The 22,718-nt window shown below is 46.6% G+C and overlaps 1 protein-coding gene across 12 annotated transcripts in view; it reads right to left on the bottom strand.

Moving 5' to 3' along the window:
* Positions 1-22,718, bottom strand: part of SORT1 (sortilin 1) — an 85,703-nt gene that overhangs the window by 23,678 nt on the left and 39,307 nt on the right. For 7 of the 12 annotated variants that reach the window (XM_089300208.1, XM_051856187.3, XM_089300207.1 and 4 more), the window contains 8 exons: positions 19,047-19,149; positions 18,353-18,517; positions 15,368-15,441; positions 12,534-12,583; positions 11,297-11,424; positions 7,760-7,904; positions 5,288-5,443; positions 1,748-1,854 (listed from right to left, as the gene is read on the bottom strand). In XM_089300208.1, the coding sequence (XP_089156334.1) occupies positions 1,748-1,854; positions 5,288-5,443; positions 7,760-7,904; positions 11,297-11,424; positions 12,534-12,583; positions 15,368-15,441; positions 18,353-18,517; positions 19,047-19,149 (928 nt within the window). Of the gene's footprint in view, positions 1-1,747; positions 1,855-5,287; positions 5,444-7,759; positions 7,905-11,296; positions 11,428-12,533; positions 12,584-15,367; positions 15,442-18,352; positions 18,518-19,046; positions 19,150-22,718 lie in introns of all 12 variants that reach the window. The other 5 variants (XM_089300209.1, XM_051856186.3, XM_089300206.1 and 2 more) reach the window with 1 other exon arrangement.

Genomic DNA, 22,718 nt, shown 5'->3' with positions numbered 1-22,718 from the left:
CTTCCCCAGGAAGTGTGGAAGGATGTAGATGTGGAGCAAAGGCAGGGTGTTTAAGGCAGAGGTGTGTCAGTGATAAGACGATGGAAGGCAGGAGCCTGATAGGACAGATCTTTCATTCACCAGCTCAGAGGCACAGCCATCAGTCACAGGCAAAGGGGGGACGCCAAGGGAGTTGGGAAGGGCGAGGCAGAGGGTGGCGGTGCAGATAAGGAGTCTGCTCTGTCTGCCCAGGCTTAAAGTGAGGACACAGGCCCACGGCAAGGTCCAGGCAGAGGGATGGGAAAAGAATAAGAAGGCAGAGAGACACTCAGCAGCATCATGTGTGTGGGGAAGGGACAGAGTGTGGTGGGGCAGCAGAGGTGTACACTTCTGATCACCCCTCGGGCTCCTGAAACACAACAGGGAGTCAGGGGAGCTCAGGAGCTACCAGCATTGTCATTTTCAGTAATAAAATCCCAGTGTCACCCAAGCGCCTCTCAAATTCTGTAAGAGCCAAACGTAAGCCTGCTTTTCTTTTCTTTCCCACTCTTTCTCTCTCTTCATTAGGCCTGTCACTCGTGGAATCTGGGGTCTCCTAGGGGTGGCACCCTTGTATTTTTTAAAACATTTATTTATTGATTTGAAAGGCAGAGTACGAGAGAGAGACAGAGAGATCAATCTTCTACCAGCTGGTTCACTCCCCAAATGGCTGCAAAGGCCAGGGCCAGCCCAGGCTGAAGCCAAGAGCCCAGAACTCCATCCAGGTCTACCACAGAGGTGGCAGAGGCCCCAGTACCGGGACCATTTTCTGTTGCTTTCTCAGGCACATTAACAGGGAGCTGGGTGGGGAGCAGAACAGCCAGGACTTGAACTGCACTTGGATACGGGATGCTGGTGTCACAGGTAGCACTTAGCCTGCTGTGCTGCAGTGTGGTCCCACACCTTTCTAGCTTTAGCTTCCAGCTCTCCCAGGAGGGACTGCTCCTGCCTTCCCAGGCACTACCCAGATATCTCCCAGCCCTGACTAGGTGAGCCCAGAGAGAGGAGCGCCCACTTGTGCCTCACCAGCACAGCTCGGCGCTGCTCATGCAAGGCTGCTCTCTGGCATCTTGTAGGATTTCTAAGCTTTTTAGCTGCCATGTTCACCCCTGTGAATCAGCAGCCTACCTGTCTGTTCTGTTTCCATTCCATGCTTCAGTAAAAAACAAATTCTTAGCTTTCAGTTTGTCCTTCTTTAAAAGATAAATAATCCCGGGAAATGGCAGTGCAGTGCTGTGTGTTACACCACCTACACTGCCAGCGTCCCATAACGGAGGGCCGCTCGGAGTCCCAGCCAACTCCCTGCTTATGTGCCTAGGGAGGTAGCAGGAGATGGCCCAAGAACTTAGGCCCCTGCCACTCAAGTGAGGGATCCGTATGGAGCTCCTGGCTCCTGGTTTTGGCCTGGCCTGGCTCTTGTGGCCACTGGGGAATAAACAAGTAGATGGAAGATTTTTCTCTTCCTCTCTCTGTCACTCTGCCTTTCAAATAAACAGATCTTTTTAAAAAGACAATCCACAGTTTTTTTTACCTTTGCTCACAGTTTCTGTTTCCCAGATTTTAAGATAATTTCATTATTCTCAGTTCCAAACTAAAACATCGATAATCAAGTATAAAACGTGACCCTAATGCGGTATAAAACTTTGGTATGCAAAAGCCTGACACCCATCACGGCAGAGCAGAAAAGCGGCTTTGCTCCAAGCACACACGGTAAGTGGAGTAAACAAACCTCATTCTTGTTTTTCGCTGTAGCATCACATTCACTGTTTTCAGGCTTCCTTAGGTGCTTCCACCTGCCTCCTTGGTCAAAAGTGATCATAGTCTGGATGGAATTATCTGAGTGGGAAAAGAACAATATTAAGCCTGACCCACCGGAAGCACCCAATGAAATTCAGTTTATCATTGCATAACTTCCTCCTAATTGAAACCATATATCACCATTATAACCCCAGAGTCTGTAAGATTACAACCCCATAAAAACATTTCAGTGTTGGTGAGTAACTGAGCAGTTTAAACACAGATTTAAGAAGGCTTCCTATCTGAACAGGACCCAGTTGATTCCAGAAATCATCTGAGACTGATTCTGGTTTTTGTTTGTTTATTAAAGATTTATTTATTTGGGGCCGCGCAGTGGCGCAGTAGGTTAATCCTCTGCCTGCGGCGCCAGCATCCCATATGGACACTGGTTCTAGTCCTGGCTGCTCCTCTTCCCATCCAGCTCTCTGTTGTGGCCTGGGACAGCAGTGGAGAATGGCCCAAGTCGCTGGGCCCTGCACCCGCATGGGAGACCTAGAAGAAGCTCCTGGCTCCTGGCTTTGGATTGGCGCAGCTCTGACCATTGTGGCCATTTGGGGAGTGAACCAATGGAAGGGAGACCTCTCTCTCTGTTTCTCTCACTGTCTGTAACTCTACCTGTCAAATAAGTAAATAAAATCTTTTAAAAAAAAGATTAACTTACTTATTTGAAAGGCAGAGTTACAGAGAAGGACAGACAGAGAGAGAAATATTTTCCATCTGCTAGTTCACTACTCAAATGTCCAGGAGCCAGGAACTTCTTCCGGGTCTTCCACATGAGTGCAGGGCCCCAAGTACTTGGGCCATCTTGCACTGCTTTCCCAGGCTCATTAGCAGGTAGTTAGATAGGAAGAGGAGCAGCTGGGTCTTGAATCAATACCCATATGGGATGCCAGCACTGCAGGCAGAGGCTTAACCTGCCACCACGCCGGCCCCTGATATTATTTCTTAAACATACATTTTTTCCCCCACTGTACTGGAAATACAGAGAAAGAGAAAGAGCAATCTTCCATCTACTGGTTCACTCCCAAACGTCTGCCCGTGACAGCCAGGGCTGCATTAGTCCAATGCTGGGAACCCAGAATCTAATGGATTCTGGTCTCCCACATGGGTGGCAAGTACCCAAATACTTGAGTCATCATCTGTTGACTCCCAGGGTATGCTGGATTGGAAGCGGAGCCAGGACTCAAACTACATACATTGATTTGTGTTGTGAGCATCCCAAGTGGCACCTTAACTGCTGAACTAAACACTGCCCTAAGGTACTGGTACTCTTGAAAAGAGGTACCTTTGAACTCCTTGCCAATATGCACAGGCGGAGGTCCATTTTCCTTCCTTGCCTGCTTCACCATGGTGAAGCATTCTGACCTTTACTCAGACAAGGTCATGATGCCAGACTTGTTTTAAAGACTCTCAAGATCTAAGTATGTGGAGCCAGCATTATGGTGCAGCGCTTGCAACACCAGCGCTTCATATCAGAGTGCCTGTTCAACTGTAGGCTGCTCCACTTCTGATCCAGCTACCTACTAATGCACTTGGGAAGGCAGTGGATAATGGCCCGAGTACTTAGGCCCTTGCCACTCGTGTGGGAGATCCAGATAGAGTTCCAGGATCCTGGTTACGGCCTGGCCCAGCTCCAGCTGTTGGGGGAATGAACCAGAAGTTGGAAGATTATTGATATCTCTCTCTTTCTCTCCCTCTCTTAACTGTGCCTCTCAAATAAATAAATCTCTTTTTAAAAAAGATTCATTTTATTTATTTGAAAGACAGAGTTAGAGAGAGAAAGAGAGAGAGAGAGAGAGAGAGAGAGAGAAAGAGAGAGAGAGAGAGAGAGAGAGAAAGCCAGCTGCAGGTTCACTCCCCAGATGGCCACAATAGCTGGAACTGAGCTGATCCGAAGCCAGGAGCTAGGAGCTTCTTCTGGGTCTCCCAGGTGGATGCAGGGACCCAAGGGCTTAGGCCATCCTCTGCTGCTTTCCCAGGCACATTAGCAGGGAACTGGATTGGAAATAGAGCAGCCTGGACTTGAACCAGCACCCATATGGGATGCCAGTGATGCAGGCTGGGGCTGTAACACACTGTGCCACAGCGCCGGCCCAAAATAATAAATAAATCTTTAAAAAAGACTTGAATATGTTTGTGCATAAGCCCGGATTAATAATTCCTAATGATTCACTCTCTACTTACTTTCCCCTTTCCTATCCCTCTTAGACCTTTTTTTTTTTTAAACATCTCTTTCCCATTTTTATTTTAATGATATGAGTATATGAACTATTCTTCAATGATATGAGTATAAAATATTACAGGTTTAAATCCAGAGACAATATCTTTTGAGTTTTCCTAGGAAAAAACAAATAAGAAATCAAGTGAAGGAAAACTCAATTATCCAACATTTATTGAGTGCTCTCTATGTGAAAACTGATTGGGAATATATTAGTGAATCAAACAGACAAAATCTACAGGACTTTCTGCAGTTTCCATGCCAGTCACCAGATATACCAAGTACGTTAGCCAGTAGATGGCACGGAGAAACAGTTCAGGTAAAGGTGGGTTGAGAGTGTGTATGTGGGGGCTGGTGTTGTGGCACAGGTTAAGCCGCCACCCGTGATGCTGTCATCCCATATGTAAATCTGCCTTTTAAATAAGTCAACAAATCTTTGTAGGGGGAGAGAGAGAATCTGGGGGAGGAGGAGGGCAGGATGGATGTAAAACAGGAGAGTCATGCTGGTCTCGCTCCGCGAGCAGCATGTGAGCAACACTCAAAAGAGGGCACGTCAGCCTCAGGCATCTGGGGAGACAGAAGGCACTGGCAGTGACAGCCCCGGGTCCACGGGTGCCCTGGCGTGCTTCAGGCCTGGCAGGGCCTCCTGTGACTGGAGCGCAGCAAGTGGAGGAGAGAAGAGTCAGAGAGGAGCTCCGGCAGGAAAGCAGTGAGCCAGTCTCACTTGGGACCTGGTTAGGCCACTGGGAGGAATTTATAAAATAAAAACAAGCAGCTCCTAGCGCCTGCTGGAAAATATATGCACACATAGCTACACTTGCAGAGTCTTCGTACTTGACAGTAACGTGCTGATTTGTATTCTTGGGCCTTGGTAAAGGCGAGCTCTAAGGAGCCGTCACAGAGCGCCCAGGAAGATCTTGGCTGCCACGGCTATGGCCTCTATAAGAAGAGAAGTGGTGCCAATTCAGGCTCATTCCTGGAGGCCTAAACCTCTCATTACAGAAGATTCCTTTTATAACATAAACAGCACAGACTCTAAAACATATTTCGTCTACCTGCTGTTGCTTTGCTGTCTCCTAGTTATACTTACGGTAACTCGTTTAAACTAGGGAGCCAGGATTAACATGGCTAGTCTTGTTGGCTGGACAAGCAACACCCCTGGGGGGATGGGAGCATCAGTTTTTCCAGAAGCCTCAAATGCTGACCTGTCCTGCGGAAGCCGTTCGGCCAAGGAAGGGCTGCGCCCAGACTCACCTTCTGAGAGCGTGCTTGTTATGTAGACACCGCGGAGGGAGGTCACGTTGGTAAAGTCAGTCTCTCCGCCTGTGGTGGTGTACAGATGTCGGTCCAGAGACTTGGAATAGACAATGCCTCGATCATCTGAGGTAAAGATTGTGCCGAATCCAGTGTCTGAAATAAGCAAATGAACAAAAACACCACGTCGTGGTATGAACAGGGAAAGCAGTAGTCTAAGCACACACACACGACTGCCCGGCTGACCAAACACTCCAGCCACTGTCTCTTCAGGATGGAGACGGAGACCTGAGGCCACTCAAGGTCTGATGCTCAGGATCTTTTTGCCTGTCTTATTTCTAGTTCCCAGCTTAGTGCCTGGGATGTGGGAACTGCCGAGCTTGTTGAAAGAATTAATCAGATGCTACAGAAAACCTCTTCCCAGATATCATACTTTTAGTATTAGGGGTACCGTATTAATGCTTGTTTTATACATTTCCAAATCTTTCTTTTTAAAGATTTATCTGAAAGGCAGAGTGATGCACAGAGATCTTCCGTCTGCTGCTTCACTCCCCAAATGGCTACCACAGCCATGACTGTAGAACAATGCTTCTCAAACCTTCTAAGGTGAAAGATCAATTTTTATTCCCACAATGTCATAAACTGATGCTTTTGTAAAATATGATAAAAAGTAATCACTGGGAGTAAGTGTTGTAAGTGGGTTAAGATGCTGCTTATGCCTGAATGCCGTACTGGAGTTCAAGTCCCAGCTACTCTGCTTCCAGTCTAGCTTCCTGCTAATGCACCTCCTGGGAGGCAGTAGACAATATAGCTCAAATATTTGAGTCCCTGCTACCCACATGGGAGACCTGGATGAAGTTACAGGCTGGCCGGCGCCGCGGCTCACTAGGCTAATCCTCCGCCTGTGGCGCCGGCACACCAGGTTCTAGTCCCGGTCGGGGCGCTGGATTCTGTCCCGGTTGCCCTTCTTCCAGGCCAGCCCTCTGCTGTGGCCAGGGAGTGCAGTGGAGGATGGCCCAAGTCCTTGGGCCCTGCACCCCATGGAGAAGCACCTGGCTCCTGCCTTTGGATCAGTGCGGTGCACCGGCCACAGCCATTGGAGGGTGAACCAATGGCAAAAAAGGAAGACCTTTCTCTCTGTCTCTCTCTCTCTCACTGTCCACTCTGCCTGTCAAAAAAAAAAAAAAAAAAAGTTACAGGCTCCTGGCTTCAGGCTGGCCTACCTCCAGCTGTTGTATGCATTTGGGCAGTGAATCAGCAGATGGAAAACCTCTCTGTCCCTGCCTTTCAAATAAATAAAAATAAACATTAAATTAGTTAATAATTAGAAAAAATGGGGGCCAGTGCCATGGCTCACTTGGCTAATCCTCCGCCTGCAGCACCAGCATCCCATATGGGTACTGGGTTCTAATCCCGGCTGCTCCTCTTCCAGTCCAGCTCTCTGCTGTGGCCCGGGAAGGCAGTGGAGGATGGCCCAAGTGCTTGGGCCCTGCACCAGTGTGGGAGGCCAGGAGGAAGCACCTGGCTCCCGGCTTTGGATCGGTTCAGCGCTGGCTGTAGTGGCCATTTGGGGGGTGAACCAATGGAAGGAAGACCTTTCTCTCTGTCTCTGTCTCTCTCACTGTCTAACTCTATTGGTCAAAAAAAAAAAAAATTAGAAAAAATGAAATAGAAAAGGCAGCTAAAACATAAAACATAAGCCCCCAATTTTTTTAAAAACATTGCTTTCTTTTTTTTTTTTTTTTTTTAAAGATTTACTTTATTTGAGAGGCAGAATTACAGAGGCAGAAGCAGAGAGAGAGAGAGAGAAGAGAGGTCTTCGAGGTCTTCCATCCACTGCTTCATTCTCCAAATGGCTGCAATGGCTGGAGCTGGGCTGATCCCAAACCAGGAGCCAGGAGCGTCTTCCAGGTCTCCCACACGGGTGCAGGGGCCCAAGGACTTGGGCCATCTTCTACTGCTTTCCTAGGCCATGCTTTCCTAGGCCATAGCAGAGAGCTGGATTGACAGTGGAGCAGCTGGGACTCGAACTGGTGCCCATATGGGATGCAGCACTGCAGGCAGCGGCTGTACCCACTATGACACAGTGCTGGCCCCAAGCCCCGAGTTTTTTATCACTAGATTCAACAAACACAAAACTACTTTGTCAAATGACAGAGTTTCTAAACATTTTTGCTCGATTTCTGTACTTTTCTGGGAACAGAGTTTGCAAAATGGCACCAGCCTGCTGACCATTCTCTGAGCAGGTCTGCTCTGGAACACGGGAGCACAGACACAAACTACAGCAGATACCGAACAAGGGGCCTTTGTATCAGAGGCCAAGCGCTATCTCCGGGACAATATAAATAGCAGAATATCAATAAAATTTCCAGAGATAAGAGGAACAATCATATAAGAAGGAAAGCTACTTAAACTAAGGTCCAAAGTTTAAATCTCTATTCATTCAAGAGTGAGTCACTAAACAGCTCTTACCTCCAGGTTCATCTACATGCATGAACACCATGTCATCATTGGCAGCCAGGATAGAATAGAACTGTTCTTGCCCCACAGAGGGAAGCTGGGCCATGCTCCAGGTGTCCCCTTGATCGGTTGACACATGGATCCTTCTTGTTGTATCCTGGAACAAATGCCAATATTTACCTTTTTAATTTTCTGCTGAGACACCATGTGCAGGAACATGAACAGAGGCATTTAAAATAATAATTATCCTCCATCTCCCCAAAGGGCACAACTGCTATAAAGGAGAGGTCACAATATCAATTACCAAAGAAATTTCTAACCTCTAGCCAAGTGCCAGGCAATGGACAACACATTCTGTTGAAGCAAGGTTATCTTGGCATTCTCTTTTGGCCCTGTCACAAGTGTCCTCCCAGTCTCTGGTATGTTGTGTCTTTCAATAAAGCTAAGGATTTGATGGAACTATCATAGGCCTGGCCTTAGCACCACTCACATACATTTGCTTATATAGTTCTTAAAACGATGATTACGGCTGGCGCCGCGGCTCACTAGGCTAATCCTCCGCCTTGCTGCGCTGGCACACCGGGTTCTAGTCCCAGTCGGGGCGCTGGATTCTGTCCCAGTTGCCCCTCTTCCAGGCCAGCTCTCAGCTGTGGCCCAGCAGTGCAGTGGAGGATGGCCCAAGTCCTTGAGCCCTGCACCCGCATGGGAGACCAGGAGAAGCACCTGGCTCCTGGCTTCGGAGCAGCGCGCCAGCCACGGCAGCCATTGGAAAGTGAACCAATGGCAAAAGGAAGCCCTTTCTCTCTGTCTCTGTCTCTGTCTCTCTCTCTCTCACTTTCCACTCTGCCTGTCAAAAATAAATAAATAAATAAACGGAATCTGTTAAGAAGGCAATGAAAATTTACTCTCTGACAAATAACTAAAAAATTGCTCTGAGACAAAGTTAACCAGGGCATGAGAATTAATCTCAGGACCTCCATAGGATAAATACTCTAAAGTTCATTAAGTACATTTAATGTATTTTTTAAAACTTACACAGAGTTGCCTAATGACTTTAAATCTTATTCTCATCGCTAAAGGTAGAAAGGAGGATTCAAAAGCATGTTGCAGAATTTTAACTTGGTAGATAGTGGCAGTGCAGTAAAGGGGCTGTAAGGGCTCCCTCTGGGATATGATGGTCTGATTTCCACCAGTGTTCCACACCGGCTGACCCTAGGAAGTTACTTAATCAACTTACCCATGAAATAGAGACAACAGCATTGGCTCGTGGAGTTGCTAGGAGGATTACTACAAAATCCTTGAGTTACCTGTACTTACCCTGTCTATTTCCCTATTTCCAGTTCTCCCTGAAGCCATTTCAGCCAGACTTTTAGCTTCATAACTCAAAGAAACTGCTTTCATCCAGGCCACCAGCAACCTCCACTCTTCTAAACTGGAGGGTAATTCCCAGATCTCATCTAACTCAACATCTCAGTTGAGTTTAATACAGCTCATCACTTCCTCCTCCTTGAAACAGTTTCCCCACTTGGCTTTCGTGACGTCACATTGTCCCTGTTTCCCACTACCTAACTGGTCCCTGCTTTTCTTCACAACCTTTCAGGGTTGGGGTGCTTCAGGACTTGCTCAGTATCCCCCAACTCTTCTCCACCTACTCACTCCTCCAGATGACAGTAGCTCATTACATCATTTTCAGAGATACAGATACCCAAATGCTTACTTGACATTTCTACTTAGATGTCAAATAGGCATCTTGTAATCAAAAAATGAACTCTTGATTTTTCTCCCACAAACCTAGATCTCCTGCAGAAGGAGCCATCTCAAAAAATGGCATCACCATTCACCCAGCTGCTCATGCCAAAGACTTTAAAGTTATCCTTGGGGACAGGCATTTGGCTAGCAGCTAAGACAATGGTCAAGACATCTATGTCCCCCATCAGGGTGCCTGGCTCGGGCTCCTGACTCCAGCTTTTTGCTGATGCAGACCCTGGTGACAGCTCAAGTAATCGGATCCCTGACACTCATGTGCAAAATATGGGTTGAGTTCCTGGCTCCTGGCTCTAGCCCTGGTCATTGCAGGCATTTAGGGAGTAAACTAGCAGATGGCAGCTCCTTCTCCCTGTCTCTTTTTCTGTCTCTCAAATAAAAAGAGATAATAAATAGAAAAATGAGGTTATTCTTGGTTCTGCTCATTCTCTCAATTAGAACAAATATGTCTGGCGTGGCACTGTGGCTCAGCAGGTTAAGCCATCGCTCACAATGCCGATATTCCATGTTGGAGTGGAGGTTCTACTCTTGGCTGCTGTGCTTGTGATCCAGCTCCCTGCTGATGCACCAGGGAAAGCAGCAGAAAATAATCCAAGTACTTGGGCCCCTGTCACCCACGTAGGAGACCCAGATGGAGTTCTGGGCTCCTGGCTTCAGCCTGGATCAGCCCAGCCATTTCAGCCAGTTGGGGAGTGAACCAGAAGATGGAAGGTTATCTCTCTCTATTTCTCTCTCTGTGTGTGTCACTTTGCCTTTCATATAAATAAATACTCTAAGGAAAAAAATCTCTTTGAATATATTTTTAAAAAAAGAATAGAACATGTTTAAAAACATCCACAGCCTTACCACTTCTCCCCTCACTCACTGTCACCAGCCTGGCCCAAGTGACCGTCTCCCTAGCTTGACCACTCTGACAGCCTTCCACTGCTCTCACTGCCTCCATTCTTGCCCCATCAGGCACACCTATTCTGTAAAAAGAAAATCCAAATCACGTCATTCCCCAGCTCACAGCCCATTCACAGCTCCCCAACACATGAAGAATCAAAGTTGGTGTCTTACTCACGACCCAGAAGGGCCCTGGTCAACCCAACCACCAGCTCCCTGCCAGGCCGCACCTCTGAGCGCCCTCTTGCACCCACCACACGGCCTCTCCCTTTCTCCAGTCTGTCCAGCACACTCTGGCCTGAGGGGCCTTGCGCTTGCTCTTTCCTCACCCTGCCGTCCTCCCAGATGGCCACAGGGTCATGCACTCACTCCAGTCAGGTCTCAGAGGCCACCCAACCACCTTATTTAAAATGGCACTGCTTCAATGCCTGTCACTTTCTATTTCCTTACACTGCTCGGATTTCTTCATAGCTTTAATTATACCTGATGTGTCATATTTATTGGTTTAGTGTCTCTTTTGTCCCTTGTATAGAAGCTCTGAAAGCAGAAAATTTATCTGTTTTGTTCACTGCTTTTTTCTGGAACTAGAATAGTACCTGGCTACAGTAGGCAGTCAATTAATGCTTTCTATTTTTATTTTACTACGGGATAATGAAAAGTGGGTTGCTTTTTTCAGATATCCATGCCTGAGTAAAGCCCAAATACTGGGTCTGCCTATTCCCCAAAGGAGGCTAGTATTCCCGTGGTGGCAGAAGGCTAGATACAGGGTGGCCCACAAGAGTGTCAGCCTCCATGAGGAGCATCACCCCCAGACCCTGCGGTGACAAGGACGAGTCGCTGTGGCGGGGCTCAGTGAGTTTACAAAAGAATCAGCTCCGGAGAGAAGAGGCAAGTGCTCACCTTTTCAGCCATCACGGAGGCAAAAAGGAAACGTCCCCCAAGACCAAATGAATAGATTTTCACACCAATGGTTTTGAAGCTTTTTCCCAAGTCTGAAGTTCTCCATAATTCCAGTGCCCCAAGGTCAGCTTCTTAAACAAGACAAAATATTGATTAAAATTTATTGGTGAGCCTCATTCAAAATAGTTGTTTCAGAACTGCTCTCAGCATTATAAAGAATTTTTAATCCTATGCACGTTGATCGAGCGAGAAGACAAATTCAAAACAGTATCAGATATTGGGAATTCACATTTGGGCTGTATTTTATACATGTGAGGTTTTATACTGGATGGAAGTTGAGGGTTTCTTTAATTCCAAGCATAAAAATATTATAGTCACAGCATCCTGCTTTATTTCATTCATGGTACAGTTTGAAATGATCTTATTCTATTTTAAATTGTCTTGTATGAGTCCTGGTTTTCTTGTTTATCATCCAAAATCCCAACTTGAATTTATGTCTCATGAGAACAAGTCTTGGGCATATTGTTCTTCGTATCCTTAGAATAGTGTTTAGTATACAGCAGGTGCTCAAGTATTTGTTGAATGAAAAGATGAAAGATTTTGCTTTCTGCTCTAAAACTGTGCCACAGATTAAGAAGCCAATGGCTTCCTGCAACAGAAACACAATTCATGCTCTTCTTTGCAGAAAGCACTATGCATTTCAAGTTGCTATTGTTTGTAGCTTAATACACACACTGCCTCTCTGTATAGCCTACATTATTTGATCTGGAGACAGTGTACTAATTTGGCTATACTTTCAAGATTTTAAAAAAAGTTTATACATTTATTTTTATTATTTGAAAGTTAGAGTGACACACAAAGAGAGAAAGAGAGAGATCTTCCATTCTCTGGTTCACTCCCCAAATGTCCTCAATAGCAGGGACTGAGTCAGGCTGAAGCCAGGAGCCTGGAACTCTGGGTTTCTCATGTGGTTGGCAGACCATCATCTGCTGCCTCCCAGGATACACATTAGCAGGAAGCTGGATCAGAAGCAGAGGTGGGACTTGATCCCAGACTCTCTGACATGGGTGCTGGTGACCTAAGTGGCAGCTTAACCCCTCAAGATTTGAAAAGTCATTATTTTTATGCAAATCACAGGAGAATGGAAGGGTCTTTACGTTTCTACCTTGCACAATTCAGGATACTCTACCACAGATGGACAACAGGACACACTTCTCTGGGACTAAAATATACTTACTGCAAGAGCCAGTGACGTAGGTGGTAAAAAAGATGATGTTTCCCGGTCCCCTGCAAGGAGGCAAAGACAGGGAGAGGACGTGGTTCATGACTGCTGGTGGACCACATCACCCTTAGTCACGAAGCTCCCAGCCAGTCTCACGGGTGTCACTGGCAGGCACTGGCTGCAGCCTTCTCAGGTGCTGTGCACCTGAACCTCCCACAGCCACCAGCTAGGCATCTGCAGCCTGCTGCCTTGTGCTTCCCACAGCCCATTCTTTCTCTCGTGAACTCTTCCAGCTGCTCACACTGGTCTCCTGACACTCTGCAAATCTGCCTCTTGCATTTGCTCAAGTTTCCTTCCTACAACGGTTTTCTCTCACATAACCTAACCATTTCCCTCACAATGTTCCAGCTTGCAGCTTTCCCTGTCACTCCGACTGGAAAGTTACTTGGCTGCAGATTTCCCGAGCAGTGGTTCTCTACCAGTCGCCACTGCACCTCCCAGGAACATTGGGCAATGCCTGGAGACGTTCTTGGTTGTCACAGCTCAGGGTAGGAGCTGCTACCAGCATCTGGCGGGCACAGGCCAGGGATGCCGCTACACAACTTACAAGTGCAGGACAGGCCCTCCACAGAGAACGCACTGGCCCACAAAGTTGTTAGTGCTGACATTGAGTGCTGTTCTAGAGCCTTCCACCCTCATAGTGCTGTTGGGCACTAATTTGTCTCCTGTTGTAACCGCACGGTATACGCCTTCTCTCTCCTGCTATTCAAATGGGCTTTTTCAGGGCAGGTACTAAGTTTTATGCTTTGTTTCCACTCAGAATCTAGTGCAATGCTTTGTATAAGCTAAATAATTTAGTGCCTTCATCTCAAATAGACAAGTAGGTCGGAGGTTGAATTATTTAAAATGTAAATTGGAAAGGAAGCTTACAGGGCACTAGACTCAGACCCTGATAGTACTTATGGATCACTGCCAGCCAGAGGTGCTGGGTTTGAGTGTGTTCTTTCAGAACTTTAGGTTGTAAATTCCTAGAAATCAAAGATCTAAAAGGTGAATAAATGGTTGTCCAGTTATCTTATATTTAGACACCAAATAAATATATTACAAAAGTAAAAACCAATCTTATATAAGGTACAAAATAGAATACCATTTTCAAACAATCTTTCAGATTTAAAGATGAGTCTTAATGATCCAAATTACTCCAGTCTTATTAAAACATGTCCTACATATTTTAGGCTCATCAGGAGTGAAATAATCCATTAACTTAGTTACTTTAAAAAGTACTTCCTGAGAAGACCATGTAAGGTACAAACACAACTCATTAAAATACATAAAATGAAAGCAGATGTGACAAGTGTACGGTATACAGTGGTGCTGTAAACATCTCATTTAGGGAGCACTTCTGGAACAAGCCCACTTCATTCAAGCAACGTGTTTAATGTTTTACCTGATGTTGGCAGACACACAGTCAGCCCCTCTCATCTGCGGGTTCTACAACTATGGACTGGAAATACTTGGAAAACAAGTTGTGTTGTTCTGAACATATATAGAGAGAGATAGAGACTTGTTTTTCTGTCTCTGTTCCCTAAATAGCATTTACATTTATTAGGTGTTATTAGTAACTGAGAAATCCCTTAAAGTACACAGGGGATTGTGTAGTTTACATGCTAGTACTGAATAAATAAGGGACTTGAACATCTGCAGATTTTGGGTGACCTAACCAATCCCCTACAGGAACTAAGGGAGGATTACATTTCAAACTTGCATTATACATTTTCCTGATTCCCTAAACAGAGTAAACTAAATATTAAACTCCTTGGGATTACAGGTCATCATAATGAACATCAATCGTATGAAACCATAATAGAGTGTTCCCATTAGAAGTTACTGAAGTGTGTGTACTTTTTGATCTAGCACTAAATAATCTCACACGGTTCTATTAGCTAAGATGTTGTCTGTTCTTTTACAATCTCTCTGCCTCCTTCCAGCACTCAGGCTGAACTTCTAACGCTGTCACGCGCTTGCTGCTGGCCACCACATATCCCACTGCTGGCAGCACCCTGCTGCAAACTGGGAATCCAGAGCAACAAATCTGTCAAAGGGAAAGAAGAAACAGGCTCCGAACAAGGGGCTGAAGTTAACAGGTCTCGCAGATATGGAGGCTCTTAATTGCATTCTTGTTCAACCATTTCCCACTGTCCCCAGGCAGAAGTCCTCCCCCAGAAGGACAAAGCGAAAGCCCAGAAAGGTTGAGCCATTGACCAGCAGCAGAGCCAGGTTAGAACAAAGGTGACCTGACTTCCAAGTAAGGGCTGCCTCCACCCCACCGCATCGTCCTTAGGCAGGCAGCTGGTGGGGGCAGGGCGTCCCACCGAGAGGAGCGGGCCGTCCTGGTGCAGAGACGGTGACTCTGGCCGTCTGGAAGCTCTTTGGCTTCCTTGCTGATTCTCTGCCATGGTCCATGTAACTGGGATGTATCGCTAGGCCAGGGAGTGGAAACCTGGGCACAGGGAAGTATTGCAATCCCTAAATTAAAGCTATTTTTCATTGTATTCCATTGGCGCCACCATTTCCTGAGAATAAACCTTTTGCAGGCAGCAGCTACTTGGTCAAACGCCTTGCCTTATACTTTACACTCTAACATTTATCGAGGCTAAGTCTCCTTTCGCAGCAGTATTAGAAGCTCCTCCAGGTCAAGGCCTGTGTCACAGTCCTCCCTCTGCTCTCCCTTCTGGCACCGTGCCGAGGACTTGGCACACAGTGAGTGCTCGATGTTGATTCATGTGACTTCTGGCAGCACTGCCAGGAAAGGTTAGGGCTCTGCGCAGATGGAGTCTTCTGTTACTCACCATTTGGCCAAACATACTGCTTTGTGGATTTCTTCCCATTTTCCCCCAAAATTCTTGGACACCCACAGGCCATTCTGAAAGATTATAAATGACTTATCAAAATTCCAGCTTTATCCTGTGCAGCTGCTTGTATGACCTTTAACAGTTCATATCCAATCATTCAGGACAGTAAAACATACACGGAAGATCTGCCAGAGCTGCCTGGACAACCCCAGCCCCTACAACACACACGGCTGGTCAGGCCCCTTCAGTGTCTTGGAAGTTCAGAATAACACATGTGAATGAAGTGCCGACTGTGTGCAGGCACTGTCCCAGACGTTGCACTGGGACACAAAGACGAACAAGACACACTCCCTGCTCTCAAGGAGCTCACCATTTAAAAAGGGGCACAGATAGGCAGAAAGACAGCAGAACATAAAGCAGCATGTGTTAAGCAGACGTGGTCGATCCAGTGTGCAAGTGGGAAGAGGAGGGACAGTACAGCAGAGCGTTTCCAAAAGATGGCGGCTCACTGAGTCTTACCCAATAAGCACAACAGTCCAAGGAAGGCAAGTGGGCCAGGAGGTGTTACTAGCGCAAAGACAGTGAGGTGCTAATATGCCACTGTACGAGCAGGGAGCTGACAGCCTCCAGACGTGGATGGTGTGCAGATTCCAAGGTGAAGGAACAAGAAGCCAGTGCTGGGGGAAGGGCGCAGGCCCTGCATTCTGTGCAGGGCTGAGGATCTGGTTTCTGTGGTATAGGAGGTGCTCTCAGGAGGAAGGTGTTCCAAGCGGGGGATGGCATGGTCACGTTTCAGATGGAACACTTGCGTGAGAATGGGACAGGCAGATTTCAGAGGGTCCAAAAACAGAAGCGGGAAAGGCAGTGGATAACTATTATGCTAGTTCAGTGAGAGTTAAAGAGGTCTTGACCACAGATGCAAGAAACAGGCCCAGCAAGAGTTTAGGAGCTAGAATAGCAGAACTGGATAATTTTTCTTGCAGTGTGAGATGCATTGTAGTCTCACTATCTAGTGGAAGGACTAAGGGAAGAAGAGTAAATCTTGAGAAAAGAATTCAGTTTTATCTTTGCTATGGGACACATAACAAAGATACCTAGAGGGCAGCAAGACACCCAGCTCGGAATCTGACACCCAGGGGGAAGCCAGGCCTGGAGCTGAGGGACCGAGACTCTTACACACTACACAAGTGGAAGTCAAGTGGTGGAATGAAAGCGATTGCTCAGAGTGAAATGAGCAGTAGGTGGTTAAGGGTAGGTTGAAGGGTATTTAAGAAAAGACCAAGAAAGAAGGGCCAAGAAGGTAGAAGAATCAAAGGGAATGATGTCATAGAGGCCAAACGAGTCGAGTTCCCAAAAGGAGGGACTGCCCAATACTTTGAAATGCAGCAGAGACATAAGAAGGTGAAACTGACCACGTGAACCACAGTAGCAGCATGAGACTGGGCTCCGCTTCAGTGGAGGGGGGACAGAGATGTCCTGTTCCAGCTGAAATCAGATGGGGCTGATGAAGGCAGAATTTAACTTCAGTGTCTGCCTCACCATTCCCCTCTAAGTTTTCCCTCTCTGGAAATACTTGCCTCCTACCCTTTCTGATTTATCTAGTTCTACTTATAAAGGTAACAAAGGGTCTGACATGACATTTGCACTGCAGTACAAATTAACCCAACTTCTCCACCAAAATTATTTATAGTTCAATCTCATACTTAATTGGAAGAAATTTCAAGTAAAAAGTAGAGTGTACCTGCGTCTTCCTGAGGATAGCCCTGTTTTAATAACCTTGAGATTCTTGGCAGTGGAGATGAAGAGGCAAATGGAGATCTTTGGTTCTGTCCATTCCTCCACCTCTGCTTTCTTGTACGCCTTCGGCTCCAGCTGCTGGAGGCCAGTTTCCAAAAACTGCTGCTCTAAGTTTGGAAGTCTACTCCCCAGCAGGCTAATTTCCTTCCTCTGGCCTCTGCTAGCTAAGCATAAACTGAAGCCTCCCCGAGCCCCCCAGCTTCACCTCTGCTCAAGTCTTTCCACAGGAGGCCCAGCGCCCTGACTTCAGTGCCATTCACACCCCTTTGCCGCCCTCTGCTCAGCCTGACTGGTGCACAGTCGGTGAGCCTGCTTCTCGCTCCCCAACAGTCAGCACAGCAATGGTACCCAAATCTTGGTGTGCAGGCTCAGCTGGGGAGCTTGCCCAGCAACCAAGAGCCACTGATGAACTATATCTGGATTGGAGCCTACAAAACATGTACCTTAAACCAGCAACTCGGGCACTTCTATCTGATGGTGCTGCCCAGCAGACCACTCTCTAAGAAGCGAGATGAGAGAGAGCCACACAAACAGGGCATCTAATTATGATCGCCACAGTCAAGCGACTGCAGCCTGTTGGGGCCCTTCATGCCCATGGTAGAGGGGCCCGGGCCCCAGGAAAGGAAGAGTTGAATGTGCTCCTCAGGGAACTTCCAGAAGAGAGGAGGAGGAGAGGGAGAGACACTGTCTTCTGGGGACAGTTTAGAAATGTGGTGGTGGGCGCAAGGCTTGAGACGTTGGATATTAAATACATGAGAGCCGAAGACAGAGCTCAATATGCTTTATGTACTGAGGAACCAGCAGAAAAGCCAGCCACGATAAAGATGTCATTTGGCCAGAGCACAGGAGCGGTAACAACGTCAGCAGTCTGACAGTCTATGCTTGGCCCTTGCAGCAGAGGACTGACCACCCTGAGCTGTTTTCCAATTCACTCCACCACTGGCACACATCTAATCACCTAAAAAATGTATCGTGACAACCAGACATCATACTCACCAGGAAGAGATGTTACAAAGCAATAAATACCCCTTACCAAATAGAAAAAAAATGTAAAAAGCACGTATCGCACGTCCTGAGGGGACATTAGAATGAAGTCCAATATGAAAGCATTACCTTCTAAGACAGTGTATTTTAAGACCATAATAAAAATGCAAAAGGCAAGCCAAGGTCCTTAAGTGAACTTACATCAGTGCTGAGGGCTAAAAGATATTCAGAATTCTGAGGGCTGTACATCGTCTGAGTCAGAGGATGAAAAGGGAGATCTGTCTGAATAAAGTTCTTGGCAAAATCTGATGACCTGAAGATTCTTCCTCCACGACTTCCTCCAGACACTTCTGCTGTTAATATCACCTGGCCAGGAAGAGGAGAGATCAGATGCAGGTGCTAGGAAAACACAGGACGTTCTTGCACCATTTTCACCAAACAGTGAAGAAAGTTTTGGTGCCAAATGTAAGAATTCTAAATCAGATTAGTTGTTCCCCTCCATCCTGAAGTCTTGGTCCTGTTAAAGAACAAAACAAACAGCAACAACAGAATCCACCAAATCATCCTGAAAGGAGCTGGGACACTGTGCCTGTGAGTGTGAGTCTGGCCAGCTTTGACATCAGTTTCCCCAAAGACTAAAATGGTGGCACAGGGAGTGTACACTGTACTCAACACTGCCCCATGGTTATAAAGGGGTTTGGTGCACAGTGGACGGACCAAGAAAAAGAAGTCTGTGGGCGGAGTTCTGTTCGTTTGTGATCAGTGTCATGCTTAATTTTAACATACAGCAGTGTAAAATGAAAATAAATGAGTGTGTCTACTGGATCACTCTAATTACTAACTCATTGCATATGGTGCCAAGCACAAGCTTTGAACATGCAAGAATGGGGCTCACCTTTCCAGAGTTCTCAGGACCAACAGCCATGCCAAATTCAGTCCGAATAAAGGAATTGTTGATGAGATGTGTAATATCCTTAAAGTTCTTTCCATAATCCTCACTGAGAGCAAAGGAAAAAGAAATTTAGAGTACAGAAGTCATGGGTGTAGCTGGGTTCCTACCCAGCCTCCTCGCCCCTTTCCATTGACATTATTACGGCACCCACTCCTCCCCTGACCATACCTAGCTCCAGTGGGTGCTGCTGGCCCCAGGGATATTCCACCCCCTTACCAGTGATGGGCTCGGCAATGGGGGAGTGACCTGGGTTGAGCCAATGAGACAAAGGGGACAACCTGGGGACTTCTGGGAAACATTTCTTCACAAGCAGAACAGCCACCAAGTGAGATGGTCTGTCTGCTGATGACCACTGGTTCTCGGCCAGGGTTTTCTTGCCCCCCATGGAATACTTGGTGATGTCTGGAGATGTTTTTGATATCAACCACCACTCAAGTGTTGAGGTATGACTGGCATCAAGCAGGTAGTGACCAGGGAAGCTGCCAAACATCCTATGATGCACAGGACAGTCCTGCAGCATAAGGAATTCTGATCTGGCCCCAAATGTCATTAGTACCAAGGTTGTGAAACCCCAACGATGAAGTATGTGAATGCAAAGTGAAAAATTGTTACAGTCATCTTGTCACAAAGAGCGCCCAGCTGAGGGAATTCAGGAATTCCAGAGAAACAGAGCCAGAACGCTGGATGGAACTGGCTCTGAAGCCTATTTTTCCTCTGTATTTTGTTACACCAATCAGTAATTCTCTAATTATTCAAGCTAGTTTGAGTTGAGATCTCTGCCACAGGGCGCTGACCAATCTGTTAATCCACAGTACTTATGATTAAACTCTAAATTAAGCAGCAGTGGTCTTAGAGATTCCCCCTAGGAGCTACCATCCCTGGGCCCCAGTTTCCGATGCCTGCAGCACATGAAACACAATTAGGGCACATGAACTCAAATGTTGGGTTCTCAACGCTTCTCCCAAAAATTCATTCCAACAATATCTTTGAGAGGGATTTGAAAATACATTTAGATTTTTTAAAGTTTTATTTATTTATTTTAAAAGCAGAGTTACAGGAAGAGAGGAGAGACAGACAGAGACAGAGACACAGAAAGATCTCCCATCCACTGGTTCACTCCCCAAGTGGCTACAAGGCCAGGGCCGGGCCAAGGCAAAGCCAGGATCCAGGAACTTCTTCCTGGTCTCTCACGCAGGTGCATGGGCCCAGGGACTTGGGCCATCCTCTGCTGCTTTCCCAGGCCATAGCAGAGAGCTGGATTGCAAGTGGAGCAGCTGGGACTTGAACTAGCACCCAAATGGGATTCCAGGGCTTCAGACTATGGCTTAACACGCCACGCCATGCCTCAGGGCCAGCACCTACATTTAGATCTTGAGAAGAGCAAAAAATCAGTAGCTGTCTGACTCTGAATACATGATGCTAACCTTAATATTAATTAAATTTAAGTATCTCACGATGCACTCCCAGTTAGTTGCCTACTAATGTAATCTGCAGTGGTCTCCACTGGGAGAAAGGGGACACACAGTGGTACAACTTTTGGTAGCAGCCTCAACAAATGAAGACTAACACAACTGCCTAATGTGGGAGATACAAGGATCTGAGAACATCTTGTCCAATTCCCTCATTTCGCAGATGAGCAATTGCAAGGGGAGGTCATTTATCAAAAGTCAAATAGTTAATTAAGGGCATAACTGAAACTAGTATCCAGTTCTCTTAATTCTCAATCCCAGACTAGAGACAACATCCTATTGTTTATAAGGATTTCCCCCACTATAATCTGAGGTCTTCCTTTATCTTGCCAGGGCTGTGTCCTGCCAGTAGAGATTGGCTAAGAGGAAGCTAGGCACAGACAGAAGGAAGTACCCATGTCTGTACATACGGGTCCTTGACAGTATGCTAAAGCAAGGGACAGATCCTTAAGTTATCCAGATGTCTCTTCCCCTCCCCTAGCAAACACAGGCAGAAAATTCTTAGATAAACAACATAGATTAGGCACCACCCAACAGATTTCCTATCTTATCCTTTCCTTGGCTTTGGAGTACAAGACCAGTTCTTATCTCCCTGACAGCTGGCGAGATAATGTGCGCAAATGATCCCTAGCTCTGCAGTGTACACGGCACCAACAGCCCAGCCAGCCTTCCAGAGGGGTGACAGCAGTTTCATTATCACCAGTTTACAAATCTCCCCTCCTCTGCGAGATCCCCAGGGGACCTCTACAAACCTGTTGGCAAGCCTGCTCGCTTTTTAAGAACTTGGCACAACAAACATATCCCTGCCCTTCAGAAAAAGCAACATGAGTGGAACAAATAATCACCCACTATGGCATTCTGGTGCTTTAGGCAGTTAAGCAAATGCAGAAAATGCACAAGTAACATTCTGCTGGGATTTAAGTAGGGTTCTGCCATTGCCACTTTGAGCTCAGGGATATAATTAAACATAACACTTGATTTAAATGTAGCTGCATTTGCTATCAGCATACAACACACATCATGAAGAGGGAATCCATGAAATACTCTGAACAAATCTATAGCAGTCAAATGATAAAATGACAAAACCTTGTAAAACCATCTGCTTTAAAAACACACCTTAAAATTTTTTTGAGAGGCAGAGAGAGAGAGAGAGAAAATGCTTCCACTTACTACTTCATTCCCCAAAGGCCACAGATAGCCAGGACTGGGCTGGACTGAAGGTGAGAGCAGGGAACTCAATCCAGGTCTCCCACATAGGTAGTAAGAGCTCAGGTACTTGAGCCATCATTGCTGCCTCCCAAGGTCTGCATTAGTGGGAAGCTGGAGTCAGGAATTGGAGCCAGGTATTAATTCTAGATAGACAGGGGATGTGGGTATCTCAGTCACTAGGTTAAACGCCCACCCCAGAAATAATCTATGTATGCATCAACCTTAATATCTACCATTTCTGGTTAACAACAAAAATAAATGGGGGCCAGTACTGTGGCATATCAGGTAAAGCTGCCACCTGCAGTGCTGGCATCCCATATGGGCACTGGTTCAAGTCCTTGGGCCTCTGCACACGTGTGGGAGACCCAGAAGCTCCTGGCTCTTGACTCCAAATCGGCGCAGCTCTGGCCATTATGGCCATCTGGGGAGTGAACCAGCGGATGGAAGACCTCTCTCTCTCTCTCTAACTCTACCTTTTAAATAAATAAATCTTTAAAAAAGTGATAATTTCTCCATGTATCCATGGTATAGGATAATATGAACGTTTTAACTCAAGAACATAATCCTAGAATACAAATGTATCTGGATTAGAGATTTCTTCAGTCCATTCAGGTTGCTTTAACAGAGTGCCACAGCCTGGCTGGCTTATGAACAGCAGACATTTATTTCTCCCAGCTCTGGAGGCTGTGAGGTCCGGAACTGAGGCGCGGGCAGATCTGGTATCTGGTGAGGGCCCATTTCCTGGCCCACAGCCAGCCATCTTGTCCTCGAGACCTCACACCGCGGTGGGCGGAGGCAGTTCTTCAGTTTCTCTAAGAGTTCTCATCAGCCACCAGAAGCCCCAACTACGAGCAGCTGCACAGGAAGTTTCAGGGAACACAAACATCCAATCTGTCACATTCTGACCCTGGCCCCCCAAATTCATGTCCTTTTCATA

Source organism: Oryctolagus cuniculus, chromosome 7 (assembly GCF_051225735.1).
Source record: "Oryctolagus cuniculus isolate XC-2025 breed Fujian yellow rabbit chromosome 7, ASM5122573v1, whole genome shotgun sequence".
NCBI classification, from domain to species: domain Eukaryota; kingdom Metazoa; phylum Chordata; class Mammalia; order Lagomorpha; family Leporidae; genus Oryctolagus; species Oryctolagus cuniculus.
This window is presented reverse-complemented; position numbering and strand designations above follow the sequence as displayed.